Source organism: Pelobates fuscus, chromosome 12 (genome assembly GCF_036172605.1).
Source record: "Pelobates fuscus isolate aPelFus1 chromosome 12, aPelFus1.pri, whole genome shotgun sequence".
Classification (NCBI taxonomy): domain Eukaryota; kingdom Metazoa; phylum Chordata; class Amphibia; order Anura; family Pelobatidae; genus Pelobates; species Pelobates fuscus.
Window position 1 is genome coordinate 88,277,565 of NC_086328.1, and position 18,095 is coordinate 88,295,659.

Below are 18,095 nucleotides of genomic sequence, written 5' to 3' on the forward strand. Positions count from 1 at the left end.
GGGACTTGGAGGGCATTGTCTAAGCACACAACAGGTAAGGCAAGTAGGAGTGAAACGACTAAAAACCCCTCTAGGGTTCCCAGTAGGTAGATGGTAAGTTACAAATAAAAAACAAAAGGGAAAATTATTCAAACAATCAGCGGTATAAGAAGCTGAGTAAGGCAACTAAAACTGCAAAGTTTTGTATCAACTCTTCGTGCTGATAAATGTATTTTTAATGTTCATGTCACCTACTTTATGATTATGGACTCTTTCAAAAACACTCTGCACATATACTGCCCAAAACAAAAAATAGGCTGAGGCTTTTTCTTCAGACAGTCTTCTCCTTTCCAGGCAATGCTGCTTCTTTGAGGATTGCCACTAATGCTAGTGATGTTGCTGGCACAACCCCATAGACCCACCCCTATCAAATTGAATGCATCACAGTGTTGGGAGGAATGTACAAAGAATTGGTCGATGGACTCTGTGGCTGTCTGGCTTTTCTTATAGAGAAGTATTGTATTAAGTGCATCTCATGATACATGTTATTATACTGTATCTATAAAGTACCAACCTATTCTGCAGAGCTGTCCATGGTTACAAGGTACAAGTAAAACTAAACCGTACATTAGGACTAAGAGACAATACAACATTTGACAAACTAATATAGGAAGAGAAATAAAAACAACAATAAAAAGGCTGCGCCACAAAAAATAATAAGAGATTGTCAAAGTCCAATTAAAAGAAAGTCCAACTTGTGTCCTTACGATTGGTCTTAAGGGAGATTAGTGCAATGATGAGGTCTTCGGATATTGTAGTGGTTCCACTTATATAGAAGATAAAAGAGAGGGACAACCAGTACTATTCCATTTGATAAAGTCTGTTGACGAAACGCGTTATGGAAATTTTATATTGTGTATTTTTGTATTAAAAGTATTTTGGTTATTTGTTTGTGCCAATTATCTTTTTTTATATACACATAATTTGTATTCTACCCTGGCTTTTTATCATTCTATTTTTTTTTTTTAACCTTTTTTGGTTTTATAACCCCTGGAAGTTTCCTGCACCCCAAGAAATCCTAGGTGGGGATTAATCCACCTATGCTGATATCAAAGAGCAGTCGGTCTGCTCTCCACTTGTAAGTACGATTTTAATTAATTTATATTGAGACTGTCAAACAGTGAGCACTATTGGTTGTCTCTTTTATCTTCTCTTTTCTGAGAATTGGACACCGGTGACGGAGAGGTACACACTGCATATCCCATAAACAGAGACAGGGCCGGACTGGGAAAAAAATTAGGCCTGGGCATTTTTCAATCAGTGCAACAAACATTGACAATTTTTTTTTAAAAGCACTTTTTACTTTTTATTTTATTATTTCTTCACTTTTTATGGGACTTATTTCACTGTATTTTTAGGTCATTTTTGGCGCAGCCTTTTTCCTCCTTTTACCTGTACATCCTTATCCCAGAGGGTTAGAGGGTGACCCTCTGTTAGGTTGCTGCCTTTTTTATATATTATTAGCGCTAACCTACTCCCCACTTTTTTCTGATATCAAAGAGCAGTCGGTCTGCTCTCCACTTGTAAGTACGATTTTAATTAATTTATATTGAGACTGTCAAACAGTGAGCACTATTGGTTGTCTCTTTTATCTTCTCTTTTCTGAGAATTGGACACCGGTGACGGAGAGGTACACACTGCATATCCCATAAACAGAGACAGGGCCGGACTGGGAAAAAAATTAGGCCTGGGCATTTTTCAATCAGAGCGGCCCCCTAAGAAGGGGGCGGGGCCAGAGAGGGTGTGTTTTGTCATCACTAATGACAAGCACGCCACCTCTCAAAGTGAGCATGTTAGTTCAATGCGCAGAGCCCGCTGAAGAGCTCTGGCATTAGAAAAAGGCCCTGAATTTGTTCTGCGCAGCGCAAGCATAAAAAACTGCAATAATTACACTTGCAGGGTTAGGAGTAGTGGGAGTTGGCACCCAGACCACTCCAATGGGCAGAAGTGGTCTGGGTGCCTGGAGTGTCCCTTTAAACAACTCTAGCTATTTAGATGCCCGTTTCTCGGTAACACACTGCACATAGAACCAATACATACCAGCACTCTGGGTCTTTGCTGCAAAATCCCTTTATTATATTGCTGTGTCAAGAAAAGTCAACGTTTTAGTTCAGGACATAAAACATATATATTTATTTATTTATGCTATGTAGCCATTTTAATGCCTAATGATAATGGGAACCTAGTCCACACAGCGGCAGTAATGAAAATAGATTAAATCAACACGAATTTATTTTGATTTTTTTGTTAAATATTTATTTAAATATTTTATAAAACTGGGCTCACTTTTTTCTTTTAGACACATTAAAATCACCCGAACGCAGGAAAATAAATAACAAGGAAAACATAATTCAGAGCAATAATGATGGTAAGAATGTTATAATGAGTGAATAAAAGTGAATCCTATTCAGGGCTGCAGTCCTTCAGCTTGCATTGTACGCATGCGCACTGGGCGCGGTCCCATTGGACTGTGGCTCTGTACGAGTTGTCAAAGCGTAGTTACACCGCGCATGCGCACACTCTACATTGAAGGAGACGAAGAAAGATGGCGGCGGCCGCTGCAGTAGCAGCAGCAGCTGAGGACGAAGAAGTAGCCAAGAGGAGGAAGGCTCACGGAATGCTGAAGCTTTACTATGGGATAACAGAGGAGGGCAAAGGTGGCGAGAGGCTGCTCGAGCCTACCGATATCGATGGCGTACACTTCGATCCGGAGCTCTACCTCACCCAGGTGACGTCATGAGAACAAGTGATGTCATTTGTATACAAACACGGCGAACGTCATTACAGCGCACTAAAGAGAGAGTGCTAGGTCAGTCATAGGCAACCATCTGCACTAGATGATTTGGACTACACCTCCCATGATGCTTTGCCAGCATTATTGATGTAAGAGCATTATGGGGGATGGAGTCCACAACATCTGGAGTGCCAAAGGTTGCCTATCCCTGTTCTAGGTCATGGTTTGTAGCCAACCCTGTGTGTAAGATGTCAGAACTCTCCAATGATTACTTGGTGGTTGCACATGAAGCCAGGGATCTTTCAAAATGACACAGCCCCTTACTGGTCTTCTTTACTGACATGGGGGTATCTTTAAGTCCGGTCTGTAACTAAGAAATCCTAAACACCATACATCTGGTTACTTGGTACTCCAACTCTTGTGGACTACGTTTTCCCCAGAGTCTGCAGGGCCACACATTAGCAGGTTTCTTCTTAAATCAATGTGTTCATATAGGAGCCAGGAACCTTTCAGGTTGTGAGAGTTTATTGAGACAGGAAAGGGTTAATATCTCATTTAAACTCCTTATTTTTTATCAAAAGTCTCTTTTTGTGTGGTTTAAATCAATAAACATGCGCAAGGTGTGTGTCCACCCTAAGGTTGGCCGATTCTGCCTACTGTGCTCCTTATTTAGGTATCTTTTGCATCAAGTTTAGTTGCTCACAATCAAGCGAATCATGAAAACTTTACTGTATCTCTATATAATTGGTTATTGCTGAGCAAAATGAAGGCTTTATTTCTTAACTTGGTAAGGAACATTTTATTGGAGAATTTTTAAAGAGGTAATTGCGTATCAGTTTGCTTTGTGAATAAAAAGAAATGTCCTTTAAGAATAAATATTGCTGCGCATGCATAGCAGTTCCCCAAGTCTTCCCTAGAGAGAACCAGTGGAATTGATAAATAAGTGATTTCATTTGTTTTATTTTAGGCTAGGGGGTGCCAACTTTATTTTACCAGATGTTGGGGAATACATTGTTTGCAGTAATGGTGCTTTCGATATCCTTATTTTATTTAGCAAAATAAAATAATGTATACCAGATACATTTTTATACAGTCCCTTTTTTTTATTTGCTGATTCCTGTTTATTGAGGGGAATGTTCAGAACATTTATTGATGTTTATTCATCAAAATGTGGAGAACTGCTAAAGAAATTGCACATTTTACACCAAAATAGCTGAGCTTATGAAGCAGCAGAAACTGGCAATTTGTCTAATTTTAGCTGTTTTGGCTTAAATTTTTTCAAATCTCTTGACAATTCTGTGTTTAGTGACTAATTCTAAATCGTTCAAAGGATCGCTCTTTCATGCAATTGCATGTTTCCTGACTATTAGTGGAATTACTGCACAATCTGCGAGCCATCTTTTAGGGTTAGTCACTAAAGTAAGAAATCAAGGTGAATTTAAAACGAATTTTCGATTTAAGGTGAATATAGCCGAACTGGGAAAATTCTCTGTCGGCTCTGCTTTCAGTTTGGTTACTCTAGCCTTAAATTTAAAAATGAACTTTAAATTCTCATTTTAGTGAACAACCTATGTTCTCAACTGCTTCAGTACTTTGCATAACTGACAACTGGAGACGCATTAGAATTCTTGTATTGTTTTTTAGCAGATTTGTTTAGTTTTTTGGTATTTTATTTTATTACCCAACAGGGAAGAGAGATGTGTTGTTTTTATCTGTTCATTTTTAATTTTCAATTTTTACATGCAGTTAAGAAAAGAGAGGTCCCTGGCTCAGTTGATGGACGTGGAGTCCGACATGGTACGTCAGATCCGAGCCCTGGACAGTGACATGCAGACCCTGGTGTATGAGAACTATAATAAATTCATATCAGCAACAGGTAGGAAGGTCTTCCACTAAGTGAAGTTAGATAGTATTTTATTTAGCCGTCCTTACATTCCTGTCCTCTGCCATGTGATTAGCATTTCTTGTGGACACTTCTTAGCGCAGAGAAATCTTCCTCTATGATGCCAACGTGCTGGATTCACATCCAACACATTTGCAGCAGAATGGGCATCATTTTTATTTTTTACATTTTTTTTTACCCTTGACAAAAACAATACGCCTGAGATGATCAGTGTAGCAGTTCTGACCTATTACAGAGGGATGTGCAATGGATAGATGTATAAAATACATGAAAATGCCTTTTTAATAGTATAGTTCTGTCTAAATAAAACATTTGGGTCATATGCTGAAGCTACCATTGGCATGGGAAAAAATACAGTATTGCTTTTTTTCCCCCTCCCTTCGATATAACCGTGAAAGAAGGTGTTATGATAGAGTGCTTTATGTGTATTGGGGTGTTTGGTGTTTCTTTATAAAAAAAAATACAAGCTATTTTAGGTTTGTATGTAATAGATTATCCTACAGCAAATAAGGTAATCTGTTGATGTTTTAGTCTGTTCATGTCTCATAGTTGTGGTGCTATGGCCTCCATTCACTGGATTTATATCAAACTGTTTTTGAACAGTTTTGCAAACATCCAAGAGTTGTGATTTTTGTCTGCCCTCTTCCCTTATAAACTGTGTGCAGTGACTTTAAGGAAAAACGTGTTCTGATTTTCAATTGCTTTCATAATTCCTTAGACACCATCCGTAAGATGAAGAATGATTTCAAGAAGATGGAGGATGAAATGGATGGACTCGCGGCAAACATGGCAGTAATCACTGAATTTAGTGCTAGCATCAGTAGCACACTACAAGAGAGACACCAACACATTACCAAGCTTAGCGGTATGTATTATTGGGTACAAGACTTAGTTGGCCGATGAAAGGCAAAGTATGAACGTGGATAGCTAATTACTGATATATGATGAACCTTTTATGTAGGAGATGCATCATAAATAAAAATATAGCACATTTCTATACAGAAAATTAACATAGTTGTCCTTTGCCAGGTGTCCACACCCTTCTACGTAAGCTGCAGTTCCTGTTTGAACTCCCTGCCCGCCTAAATAAGTGTATCGAGCTCAAAGCTTATTCACAGGCCGTGTCCTATCACTCCAAGGCCCGCAGTGTGCTCCACCAGTACCAGCACATGCCCTCCTTTCACGGCATTCAGACTGACTGCCAGGCTATCATGGCAGGACTGGCAGATACTCTTCGGCAGAGGTTCAGGTACGGTTATTCATCTAATTTTGTTGGGTATGTTTGCACATAAAGAGTTGGAAACTGTAAGAAGGACCTAGCAATACTCAAAGCATGATTCTTCAAAAATAATGGTTTCCTTATCTTCCTAAAGGTTCATGTTATACATAAATACATAGAAAAAGAAAAACAGGTTGTGCTATTGTTGTTATAGTTCTCTTTAGTGTTGCACACATACATTGAGCGGATAGAGCCTAAACAGTACAGAATGTGAGTAGACGGCCTAAAAGCTCATCTAATTAGTATTTGTTAGATTCCACAGTAAGAGCAGATTAATTTGTGCCTCTAATGCTACTTCATAAACAGTTCAAACAGCTATGTTCATTCTTTGCGGCATAACCCTTTGTGACTCATTAAAAAAATGAGTAAGAAACCGAAGTAGAGTGATAATTTGATTTTAAGAACGATTTCAGTTATATTTTGATCCCATTCTCATATTTCCACTTGCCGCTATTCATAGGCAAGCTGATATAAAGCCCTGGTGAGTATGCCATGGACCCTCCTGACGTGCAGTGGATAGTGACATTTAAGACCTGGCTAGTAGCATAGGACTTGACTGTTTTTTGTTTTTTTTCTCTATTTCTTGGTGCATAGAATAAACTTTACATACGTGCTGGCAATGCCCCAACAGCTGTTGCTGGCGATTCAATCAACATATAACAGCAATTTTTTGGCATGTTTAACCGTGCACATTTTTTATTTTAAGTTATGTAGATAATAGTGTAATGCTAGCAATAAAGGTTAACTGTTCGTGTGGACTGACCAGTAGTGTGTGTATTTATAGAGTAGTCAACTGTTGGTCTAAGCTCGTAGATAGTCGAGTTTCCCCTCCGTAGCCGTGGGCCCCCTCTCTAATCATGAGGGTACTACGGTTGCCTGCCCCTGAGTACCGTTCCGGTTCGTTGTGGAGTGCTCTGTCCGTGCGAGGGTATTGCGTGCCTGTGTGTGTGTGATACCCCAGGTCGGGTAAGTCATAGGTGGCAGTGACTGCAGTGGGCCGTTCTTAGGTCCCTGTTTAAGCTCCTGTTGGTTGGGTATCTGCAGTTTGGTGCTTGCGGTGAAGTTGTCTTCTAGGGGATAGGGGGAAATACAGATCTGTGTGGGTAAGTGAGGGCTATGGTGTTAAGGCGGTTTCTTGGGATTCGATATTCGGGGTGAAACCCGTTGTGCTGGCCATAGGGAGAACTCGGCATGCCTGGGTTACCCTGAGGCGTTCAGGGGGAGGGGGTGTAAAACATCGTGAGGGTGGTTGTCAGGAGGCTGTTGGTGCATTGTGTCCTGGGTTGGGAAACTAATGGAGTGGTTCGTGTTGGGTACATACCACGGTGTCCCATAGAAAATCAAATTAAGTTAAGTTATGGCTCTGACTTGTGGGTTCAAATTGTTGCAAATTGTTTGTCTATCCACAACGTCCCGGGTGGCTGGGTCCCAGCCATGAGGGTTCGAGTGTCCCGATTTCCTGGCCCTGTTGGGGCCAGGGAATCAGGATGAAGGCCCAGTGCTTGTAGGTGTGTAGTCTCTTCAGCTTGGTCATGGATGGAGATGGTGGAGTCCCCCTGTGTGATGACTTGGCTCCATCGGTAGCCAATATTCTTTGCTTGCAGGAGTAGTGTGAACTTGCGAAGTAATCGCCGCCAGACCAGAGACCCCCGGAGAGATCCGCATAAAAGGCTAGGGACATCCCCTCGAAGCTGTATGGCGACTGCCCCTTGATGGCGGACAGTACCGCTGCTTTATCCTTATGACTTTGAAACTGGACTACCAGGTCCCCTGAGGTTGCAAGTGGTGCTTTGGTAGGTCTCGGGAGTCGGAATACTCCCTCTCAGGGCCGGATTAACATAGGGGCTGATGGAGCTGCAGCTCCAGGCTCAGGCCCATGGAATAGGCCCATTTAAAAAAAAAAATGAAAAAAAGTTTTTTGTTTTTTTTTTACACACTACTCTTAGGTTTGCCGCCTGACTGGTATTTTACTGGCACAGCTGGTATTTGAGGCTGCCTGGCCAGTGACAGTATTGCAGTTATACAGGCAATACAAATGCAGGTATTTTTCTCAGTATAAACGGAAATTACTCTGCAATACCAGCACCGGCCAGTAGGGGTCACTGTGTGTGGAGAGAGGCAGGGATAGGTTATAGGTTAAGTTACAGCATATCCCTCCCTGCCTTTCTCTACTACTCACTAATCCATGGGGGAGCAGCTACACAGCACAGAGAGTCCAGACAGGAGCTCTACAGCTCAGGTAAGTGAGGGATGGGGGGAAAGGTAATAGGGAGACATGGGGACACTGAGACACTAGGGAACACATGGGGACACAGACACTAGGGGATACTGGGAGACACAGGGACACTGAGAGAAATGGGGACACTGAGAGAAATGGGGACACTGAGAGAAATGGGGACACTGAAAGACATAGGGACATTGGGAGACACTAGGGACACAGTGTCCCCATGTCTTCCAGTGTCCCCTAGTCTCCCAGTGACTGTGTCCCCATGTCTCAGTGTCCCCATGTCTCAGTGTCCCCATGTCTGTGTCCCCATGTCTCAGTGTCCCCATGTCTCAGTGTCCCCATGTCTCAGTGTCCCCATGTCTCAGTGTCCCCATGTCTCAGTGTCCCCATGTCTCAGTGTCCCCATGTCTCAGTGTCCCCAGTGTCTGTGTCCCCAGTGTGTCTGTGTCCCCAGTGTGTCTGTGTCCCCAGTGTGTCTGTGTCCCCAGTGTGTCTGTGTCCCCAGTGTGTCTGTGTCCCCAGTGTGTCTGTGTCCCCAGTGTCTCTGTGTCCCCTAGTCTCCCAGTGTCTGTGCCCCCATGTCTCCCAGTGTCCTTAGTGACTCAGTATCTCCATGTACAAGTGTCCCCAGTGTCTCCCAGTGTCTCTGTGTCCCCAGTGTCTCTGTGTCCCCAGTGTCTCTGTGTCCCCAGTGTCTCTGTGTCCCCAGTGTCTCTGTGTCCCCAGTGTCTCTGTGTCCCCAGTGTCTCTGTGTCCCCAGTGTCTCTGTGTCCCCAGTGTCTCTGTGTCCCCAGTGTCTCTGTGTCCCCAGTGTCTCTGTGTCCCCAGTGTCTCTGTGTCCCCAGTGTCTCTGTGTCCCCAGTGTCTCTGTGTCCCCAGTGTCTCTGTGTCCCCAGTGTCTCTGTGTCCCCAGTGTCTCTGTGTCCCCAGTGTCTCTGTGTCCCCAGTGTCTCTGTGTCCCCAGTGTCTCTGTGTCCCCAGTGTCTCTGTGTCCCCAGTGTCTCTGTGTCCCCAGTGTCTCTGTGTCCCCAGTGTCTCTGTGTCCCCAGTGTCTCTGTGTCCCCAGTGTCTCTGTGTCCCCAGTGTCTCTGTGTCCCCAGTGTCTCTGTGTCCCCAGTGTCTCTGTGTCCCCAGTGTCTCTGTGTCTCCCAGTGTCTCTGTGTCTCCCAGTGTCTCTGTGTCTCCCAGTGTCTCTGTGTCTCCCAGTGTCTCTGTGTCTCCCAGTGTCTCAGTGCCCCATGTCTCCCAGTGTCTCAGTGCCCCATGTCTCCCAGTGTCTCAGTGCCCCATGTCTCCCAGTGTCTCAGTGCCCCATGTCTCCCAGTGTCTCAGTGCCCCATGTCTCCCAGTGTCTCAGTGCCCCAAGTGTCTCAGTGTCTCAGTGCCCCAAGTGTCTCAGTGTCCCTGGGTCTCTCAGTGACATGGGGACACAGTGAGATATAGGGACACTGGGATTAATGGGAAAACTGAGACACTGGGAGACTAGGGGACTGGGCGACATGGGGACACTGACACTGTGATGCATAGGGACACTGAGAGACTGGGTGACTTGCAAGACTGAGACACAGGGAGACACTGGGAGCAATCCATCTATACAGCAGAATCAAACTGTGAGTAGTTTGTTGGTGATTTTACAGAATTTTCTCTTAGGTCACTCCTCATGTGATGTCACGCATAACTAAGTAATTATTCAAATGTATAAGGCTGGTTTTTTTTTTTCCAAGAAAGGTGGCAACCCTAACTACTCTTCACATACTCTTGCTTAAAGGAACACTAGAGGGTCAGGAACACAATCATGTATTTCTGACCTTATTATGTTAAAACCACAATTTACCCCCCCCCCCCCGGCCCCCTCATGCCTACCTAAATATATTAAACTCTTACTTGTATTCAAGTATGCAGCTGCTGGCTCTGTCCCTGTCTGCCTCTGAACTGACTCTGTCTGCTGACACCATCAGAAGTCGTGGTCTGCGCAAATTACAATGCTTCCCCATAGGATTGGCTGAGAGTGTCAACTAGGCAGATCAGGGGAAGAGCCAGCACAAGTCAAACATAGCCCTGGCCAATCAGCATCTCCTCATGAAGATAAACTGATTCAATGCATCTGTATGAGGAAAGTTCAGTGTCTGCATGCAGAGGGTCGAGACACTGAATGGCAGTGCTGCACACTAGGCAGTACTGCCCCAGGAGGCACCTCTAGCAGCCATCTAAGGAGTGGCCATCATAGTTATTTTCTCTGAAAAGCCTGGAGGGAATGATTCTACTTACCAGAACAAATACAATAAGCTGTAGTTGTTCTGGTGACTATAGTGTCCCTTTAAATTTTGAAGCATGAGAACAAAACCTGTGTGGACTGGCTGACAATAAAATAAGTTTAGATAATGCAGACTTTGGTCTCTCTAACACTGTGGCATGTCCCCTTTCTTCTACACTCACTACACCCACCTTTTCTCTGTCCCAGACTATATACCAGGAACTTCTGCCTGCTAGTAAGATGATAAGGAGACAAGTGGACATGTGAGTGCTAGGGGACAGTCTTTAGAAAGCGTGGAGTAGGTGCATCATCAAGCTCAGGGGGCTGCCTGCATAGTATGCCCTTAGTTGGACAGCCTGCATGATTGGTAGGCAGCCTGACCTGCATTCATGCCAGGCTGGCCCTCCAGTTTTTTGGGCAGTTTACCCCTTTTGGCAGGTCTGGGCACGTGATTTGCGCCAGTGGCACAGTCTTTTACCCTGCACATTGACTTCCTGTTTCACCGGACACTGCTGTTAGGGGATATGGATTTACTTGAAAGATGAAAGCATAAATTAGAGAGAGATTAGCGTAGAGTATGTGTTTTCGTATAGCTACATCCTTTGAGTTTCCCTCCAACACCATCTCCATCAGATACATGATCCTTGGGAGGTATTATTGTTTTAGTGTTTTTGGTCGATAAGATTCTGTAAATAGGCCCATCATAACTGTCAGCACCAGGCTCTCTCTAGAGACACTGCCTTTGCTTGTTTTGGGGTTAGCAGGGCTGCTATGAGGAGTCGGCGAGGTGTGGGAGTTCAGCCGTCGAGACCTTTTCCGGGACACCCCTGATTTTCAGCTTTTTCTGCCTTCTCTTATCCTCCTGGGCGTCAAGCCTGTGTTCAAAGGCTTTGCTCCGTTGCTGCATCTCTTTCATCTCTCTTTGAGTGTGCTCTTGTGTGGTACTTTTCACTAGGCCAAGGCGGCCGGTCAGGCCCCGCAGGTCTTCCCTTATCTGGGCCACATCCGCTGATATTTTTTTGTGGAGGTCCAACATGAGCTCTTTGATAGCCGTCAGTGTCGCTGGTGCGACATCTGTTCCCGGTGGTGGGGATTGCCAGGTGGGCCGTCGCTGGTTTTGGAGTGGAGTTGGTGTGAGAACTTCCTCTGCTTCATCCCACATGTCAGAGCAGCCGCGGTGCCTGCCGCCACAGATCACCAATGCTCATACCCTGCCGGGTTTGTCAGGTTTCCTTTTTTTTGTTTTCCGTCCCATGGGGCAGGTGATGGGTTCTCCCCGTGAATTTTTCAAGCGTTGGCTGGCTATTTTAGTCAGTTTTTCCCCTCCGATATTCCAGAGCTCAGAGGCCATGCGACTGTCTGCTTCAGTAGTTAGGCCACACCCCCAGGACTTGACAGTTTAAGCCTTGTTTTAATTAAAGGGACACTATACTGACAAGAACAAATACAATAAGCTGTGGTTGTTCTGGTTATTATAGTCAGTCCCTGTACGCTTTTTGCAGTAAACACTGTCTTTTCAGAGAAAAGGCAGTGTTTACATTACAGCTTAAGGATATCTCCAGTGGCCATTCCTCAGATGGCTACTAGAGGTGTTTACTGGGGCAGTGCTGCACACTGTGCAGCATCTCCACCCTTTTACATGCAGACACTGAACTTTCCTCATAGAGATACATTGATTCAATGCACCTCTATGAGAGATGCTGATTGGCCATGACTGTGTTTGGCTTGTGCTGGCTCTGCCTCTGATCTACCTTGAACATCTCAGTCAATCCAGTGCTCCCCTATGGGAAAGCATTGTGATTGGCTCAGAACACCACTTCTGATGATGTTAGCCAAGCAGGCAGATCGGGAGAGAGCCAGTAACTATAGTGCTCCTTTAATTAAATTTTTCGCTATTTTTTTTCTTGGCTCCTCTATGCCATTTACATTACCTTTTGAGTTAGCAAAAATTATAAATTGTGCAAATTAGATTATTTATTACACATGGAATGATGGAAAATGCTTTTTTTTGTTTTGTTTTCTGTTAAACGTTAACGTTGGTTAAGCAAAAGTCGGTGTTCTTTAAGCTGTATTCTTAAATTCCTTCTGAAATAACCTTAGACTTAAGCATCCAGTATTACTTCCTTATATAGTTATGTCACATTTGCTCATGTAATGTCCTATCACTTTCTGTAAAATCTATTAAGGTTTCCATTTTTCTTCAGGTGTAAAATTTCAAGCACTTTTCCCTTCTAGAGATGTGCTGATGTCATCTAAATTTGATATATTTCTGATTTACTGAATTTCAGTTCCTTTAGGCACTTCTGATTTTTCAGTGATCACTATATGTCAGCAAATTATTGGTATATTACTTTTTGCACAATTGGATAATCGTTATTATTATTATTTAATATTTTTTACTTTACAGGGATTCTTCATCATCCACGCAGGAGCTTTCAGAATGTGTAGAGTTGCTTCTAAGTCTGGATGAACCTGCCCACCTTCTATGCGATGAGTTCCTTGCCCATGGTCGTGGACGGCTGGCTTCCCACCTTTCTGATTTGGAGGGTTCTGGTGATGTCTTGGAGTTTGTTGATAGGGGCTGTGGTGGTTTCATCAGCGATTCCTGCCTTCTTGCAGCTTCCTACCAAGCACTCTTTTGTAAGGAACCTGGCAGTACAGCACAAATGGCAGAGCAGAAACTGACAAAATTTTTAGAGGAACTAAGTGAAGGATATTTCGAGCTGGTAGAGATCAGACTTCGGCAGGAAAAGAGTCTAGGAGACAATTCTCTGCTAGTGCGTGCCTTGGATAGATTTCACAGACGGCTACAAGCACCATCTAAGCTAGTGCCAGGGTGTGGTTTCAATCGACGAGGCACAGAGATCGTTGTGAGAGTAGCACAAGAAAGATTAGCTCAATACCTGCAGGCACTAAAGGACTTTTTCCAGGGCTGCCTTACCGATGTTCGACAGGCTCTGGCAGCTCCAAGAGTACCTGGGAAAGAAGCTCCAGCACTGGGCGAACTCCTGGCAGGGCTGTCTGCTTCTGTTCTCAACCAGATAAAGACTGTATTGGCTGCTGTGCATCTCTTCACTGCTAAGGATGTGGCCTTTTCTGATAAACCATACTTCAAGGTAAGGAGGTGTCATAATGATAAATATAGGCAAGTACAATGGGGCGTCGTGTTTTTCTTGGTTTTGTCCTGCTACATCAATGCACATTTTCTCCTGGATATTGGTACCTGTTCTGTATATACCCACCTTTCCCCTGTTTTCCTCTTATTCTTTCTTCAGGGAGAGTTCTGCAGCCAAGGTGTCCGCGAGGGACTGATAGTAGCTTTTATCAAATCCATCTGCCAGACAGCACGGCAATTCTGTGAGTCACCTGGAGAAAAGGGTGCAAGTACTCCACCAGTCCTCTTATTACTTCTCTCTCGCCTCTGTCTGGATTATGAGACATCAACCATCAGCTACATCCTAACTTTGACAGACGAGCAGTTCCTTGGACAGGTAATGCTTGAGTACCTTCCAGCACCAGAAGTCTTTTTTTGTTGAGACTTCAAGACATGTGGTGTGTCATTTTTGTCTCTTTTTTTTTTTTTTTTTTTTTTAAATGTTCTATCAGTCACTGTTTTGTTCAAACATCTGTCATCGTGCTGTTATTTTTGTCTCTTTGATAAAGCAGTACCACCATGGGTTATTTCATCTCTCTCTATTACTTAATATAATTTTAGTTGTTTTCCTTGCTAATCTTTTCAGGATCATTCTCCAGTTACTCCTGTGAGTTCTCTCTGCTCCCTGGCTCGCTCCACAGCACAGACACTTCTCAATCAGTATGTCAAGTCTCAAGGTTTAGTTGTGTCCCAGATGCTTCGCAAGAGTGTCGAGACCCGGGATTGGGTGGCAACCATTGAGCCAAGAAATGTTCGAGCTGTGATGAAGAGGGTAGTAGAAGATGTCACTGGTGTTGATGTACAGGTAGTAGAAACAGTTTTTTTTGTTTGTTTTTTTTCTAAAACTAAATCTTTATTTTTAAAATACTCAGAGATGGTATCATACAGTTCAACTCTTTCCTCAACATTTGAACACTAAAGCTATTTCTTGCTTACACAGGTGGGTCTCCTGTATGAGGAGGGAGTACGGAAAGCACACAGCAGTGATTCTAGTAAGCGTACCTTCTCTGTATATAGTAGTTCTCGTCTGCAAGGAAGATATGCACAGAGTTACACCCCAAGGTTAGTTTGTTTGTTTTTATCATGTTATCTGTCTCCGTGTTAGTCCTTAACTGAACATTTGACATGGATGATAAACTTTGTAAGATGTTAATATTGGTCTCCGTTTCTCTGTTATAGCGCTCCCTTGGATACCAACCTTCTGAGTAACATTCAAAAGTTGTTCTCCGAGAGAATTGACATCTTCAGTACTGTCCAGTTCAACAAGGTACTTTGCTTCATTCCATGTGTCTCCATCAAAAACGGTATCTTTACTCATTCAATGTAAACTGTAGCAACAATAATTGTATGTTGAACTCCCTGTCTTTTTAAATAGTTGGCTATGATCGCAGCTGTTACTATGAAAATGTGCATGAGGAACGCTTGTTCTCTCTCATTAAAAAACGTCCTTTACTGATTTACCCAGTGGCCAGTAACACTGCGATAAAATTCTCTCATCAGGTCTCTATCCTGACTGGTATCATTAAGATCAGCCTGAAGACATTCCTGGAATGTGTTCGTCTGCGCACATTTGGTCGCTATGGATTGCAGCAGATTCAGGTGGACTGTCACTACCTGCAGCTATACCTGTGGCGTTTTGTAAGTGATGAAAACCTTGTTCACTGCCTGCTGGATGAAGTGGTAGGCAGTGCGGCACACCGCTGTTTGGATCCTTTACCCATGGAGCAAAGTGTCATTGAAGTCATCTGTGAACGGGGCTGAACCATGATTTAATATTTCTATTCTGTATATATTTCCTTAACACTAAGCCGTATCATGTATATATGGAATAAAGAACTGTAATGCAATCTGTGGCCACTAGGTGTCTGTGTAAATTGCAATGCTGTATGTGTTCACAAAGGATTCTTGACTTTGAGATATTGATAAATAATGCAAAAACATTTAACTTAAACTTAATTGTGTGTGTGTATATATATATATATATATATAATTTTTTTTACATTTTTTTTTTTGTCAATCTGTCTTTTATTGAGACTGCAAGATATAACAATAAAAGAAACTGAGTTGATGCAGATGGTTATAGTGCAAAATTACAGATACATGCACAGTATAGTAAACTCCTGCGTACGTCAGTCTCATTTTTAGTTGCGTAGATTAAACAAATAGGATCAATAGTGCTACCAGGACTGAACATGTGTATACGATATGCTAACATGAAAATTGCAATCAGTCAGGCGCAGTAACTAAGACATAAACTTGTTAATCCTCTAATTTCTTAGAGAATATATAATGCAAGCTGTCAGGCACATCTAGGCTAACAGTGGACATCAAGGGACATTAAGCAAATGTTAACTGGATGTGTGTAGATTATACGGTTGGGTTGAAAACCACTGGACTATGAATTAGTATTACCTGGTTGCACCTAGCTATGTACGATATCAAACAAATGGAAAATTGCGGGCACAGCAAACTTAGAAGCAGGTATAGAAGGGTCGCTGCTAGACAAGCTGATAGTGGTCACAATGGCTATATGGAACCGAATAGCCATCCGAGCATGCGGGTAAGTCCCAGAATGTACGTGGTGGAACTGCTTTGTAAAGTAAGCAGTCAACCTATGCCCAAAACCGGAAAGCATAAGGTATTCCTCCAGCCCCAGGCCGGCATCTTCTTACCAAGGACTCAAATTTCCAAGCTAATCTTACCAAATGTGAACTACTCCCCATACAAACGACACAAGATATAGACACACAACTCCGAGACAAATTTCACTTTGCTTGGGCTCCAATTTCAATAAAATACCTAGGAATACATATCCCACGAAAATTGTCCCAAGCATACAATCTAAACTTCCCGCCCCTACTAACAAACATAATTAATGACCTGAAAAAATGGCGTAAACCTTGCTATGGATGGTTCAGTAGACTGAACATCTTAAAAATGAACATACTTCCACGCATTCTTTACTTATTACAAACTCTCCCTATACTTATCCCAAAAAAGTACTTTGATACCAAACTACATCATACCTCTGGACAGACTCTCACACCAGAATAGCTTACCCTTCTTCTTACGAACCCCCAACAGGAAAGAGGCATTGGACTCCTTAACATAGAGACCTACCACAAAGCTATTCACTTAACAAGACTATTCGAATGGACAAAAAAACAATCCGATCTAACAATGGGTCTCCATAGAAGAAGCCTCCTTGAAAGTCCCCATTTCCACAATCCCATGGCACAAAAATGGACTTGCACAGCTACTGCACAAGCAACACCCAACAATTACTGCCACCCTGAAAACATGGTCCAAAGTAGCTCACCAACAACACCTAGCACCCTACCCCTCACCTCTATACCCACTAACGCACAATCTTCTACTTCAAATCAGTGCCCCACACTGGACAAAACAATTAAGCAAGACAAAACCCTACCTACAACTGTGAGACGTCAAATAAGGCGACACGGTCAAGTACATAAAAACCTTACTCCGGTCCTCCACCCTCTCAAGCACCCATCACTTATTTCACAATCAAATATGTCACATTACTCGTACCCTTTCACTACTCCCAAAGGGTGCAAGGGATATCATGTTGTTTGAACAACTGTGCCAGTCACACTCAATCAAGAAAAAAACCCTATCCACGATGTATAAACTTCTCCAAAAAGAGCAAACTCAAATTCTTCCAGCCTTCACAAGCAAATGGTCGTCAGTTACAATTGTCACTTTCCAACTCACAATGGCATTGCGTCTTCATTAGGGCCCACACAACGTCATCGAACCTAACAACACAGAGTAGAAACCTTTATTTTAATACAGGACTAGATGAGGTTAAATCCTAGAGAAAACTTCTAGAATATTCCAACACACTCATTGGTCCATAAGAAAAGAAAGGGAGAGCTACAGCCACAGAATACTGATTAATAATAGTATATCTGGGATAATCATCCCTGTTTTTCAGGCACTTGATAGGATGTGCCTTGAAGGACCACTATTGGCCGTGAGAAAAGAAAGACCTCTTCCACCGTACACCTGGGATATGAAGGATGTACAGCAAAATCTGAATATACAAATTGCAGGGCAGGGATCTGTAATGTTAACTTTTATAGCAACCTTTTATTTTTCACAGTCGCCAGTAACAATGCATTATATGGTACATGTATCAAAGCACACTTGATCTCTATTTTTAGGTGAACAGAAAGCTTAGGCCAAAGTATATAATCTCTTACAGGTAATAAAAGAGAAACCCTTGTAGTGTACATTGAACAAATAGAACTTGTCAGCACGAGCCAAAGATACACTATAGTTTTGCCAGAGGCATGAGTGGCCATGTTAAGTGAAATGATATAGAGAATGGGTGATCCTGAGCTGGTTTTTTTTTTGCACTTTGTCACTGATTTTATTTTTTTGCCAAACCTTTAGACATTGACAGGTCAGATATCTTTCTTCTAAAGGCAATCGAGCTGTCATTGCTGTTTTAGAAAACAATTTCATTTTGCACACAGCTT

At 42.8% G+C, this 18,095-nt stretch overlaps 1 protein-coding gene across 1 annotated transcript; it reads left to right on the top strand.

Annotated features, from left to right (window-relative positions):
- The first annotated feature begins 2,576 nt into the window (after positions 1-2,576).
- On the top strand, positions 2,577-15,437 carry VPS51 (VPS51 subunit of GARP complex). Its single transcript, XM_063438320.1, has 10 exons — positions 2,577-2,767; positions 4,520-4,649; positions 5,395-5,541; positions 5,706-5,925; positions 12,844-13,552; positions 13,712-13,927; positions 14,177-14,395; positions 14,531-14,652; positions 14,770-14,857; positions 15,091-15,437. Exons 1-10 carry the CDS (start codon positions 2,585-2,587, stop codon positions 15,349-15,351), a joined length of 2,295 nt encoding a protein of 764 aa, XP_063294390.1. The 5' UTR covers positions 2,577-2,584; the 3' UTR covers positions 15,352-15,437.
- Positions 15,438-18,095: the final 2,658 nt, after the last annotated feature.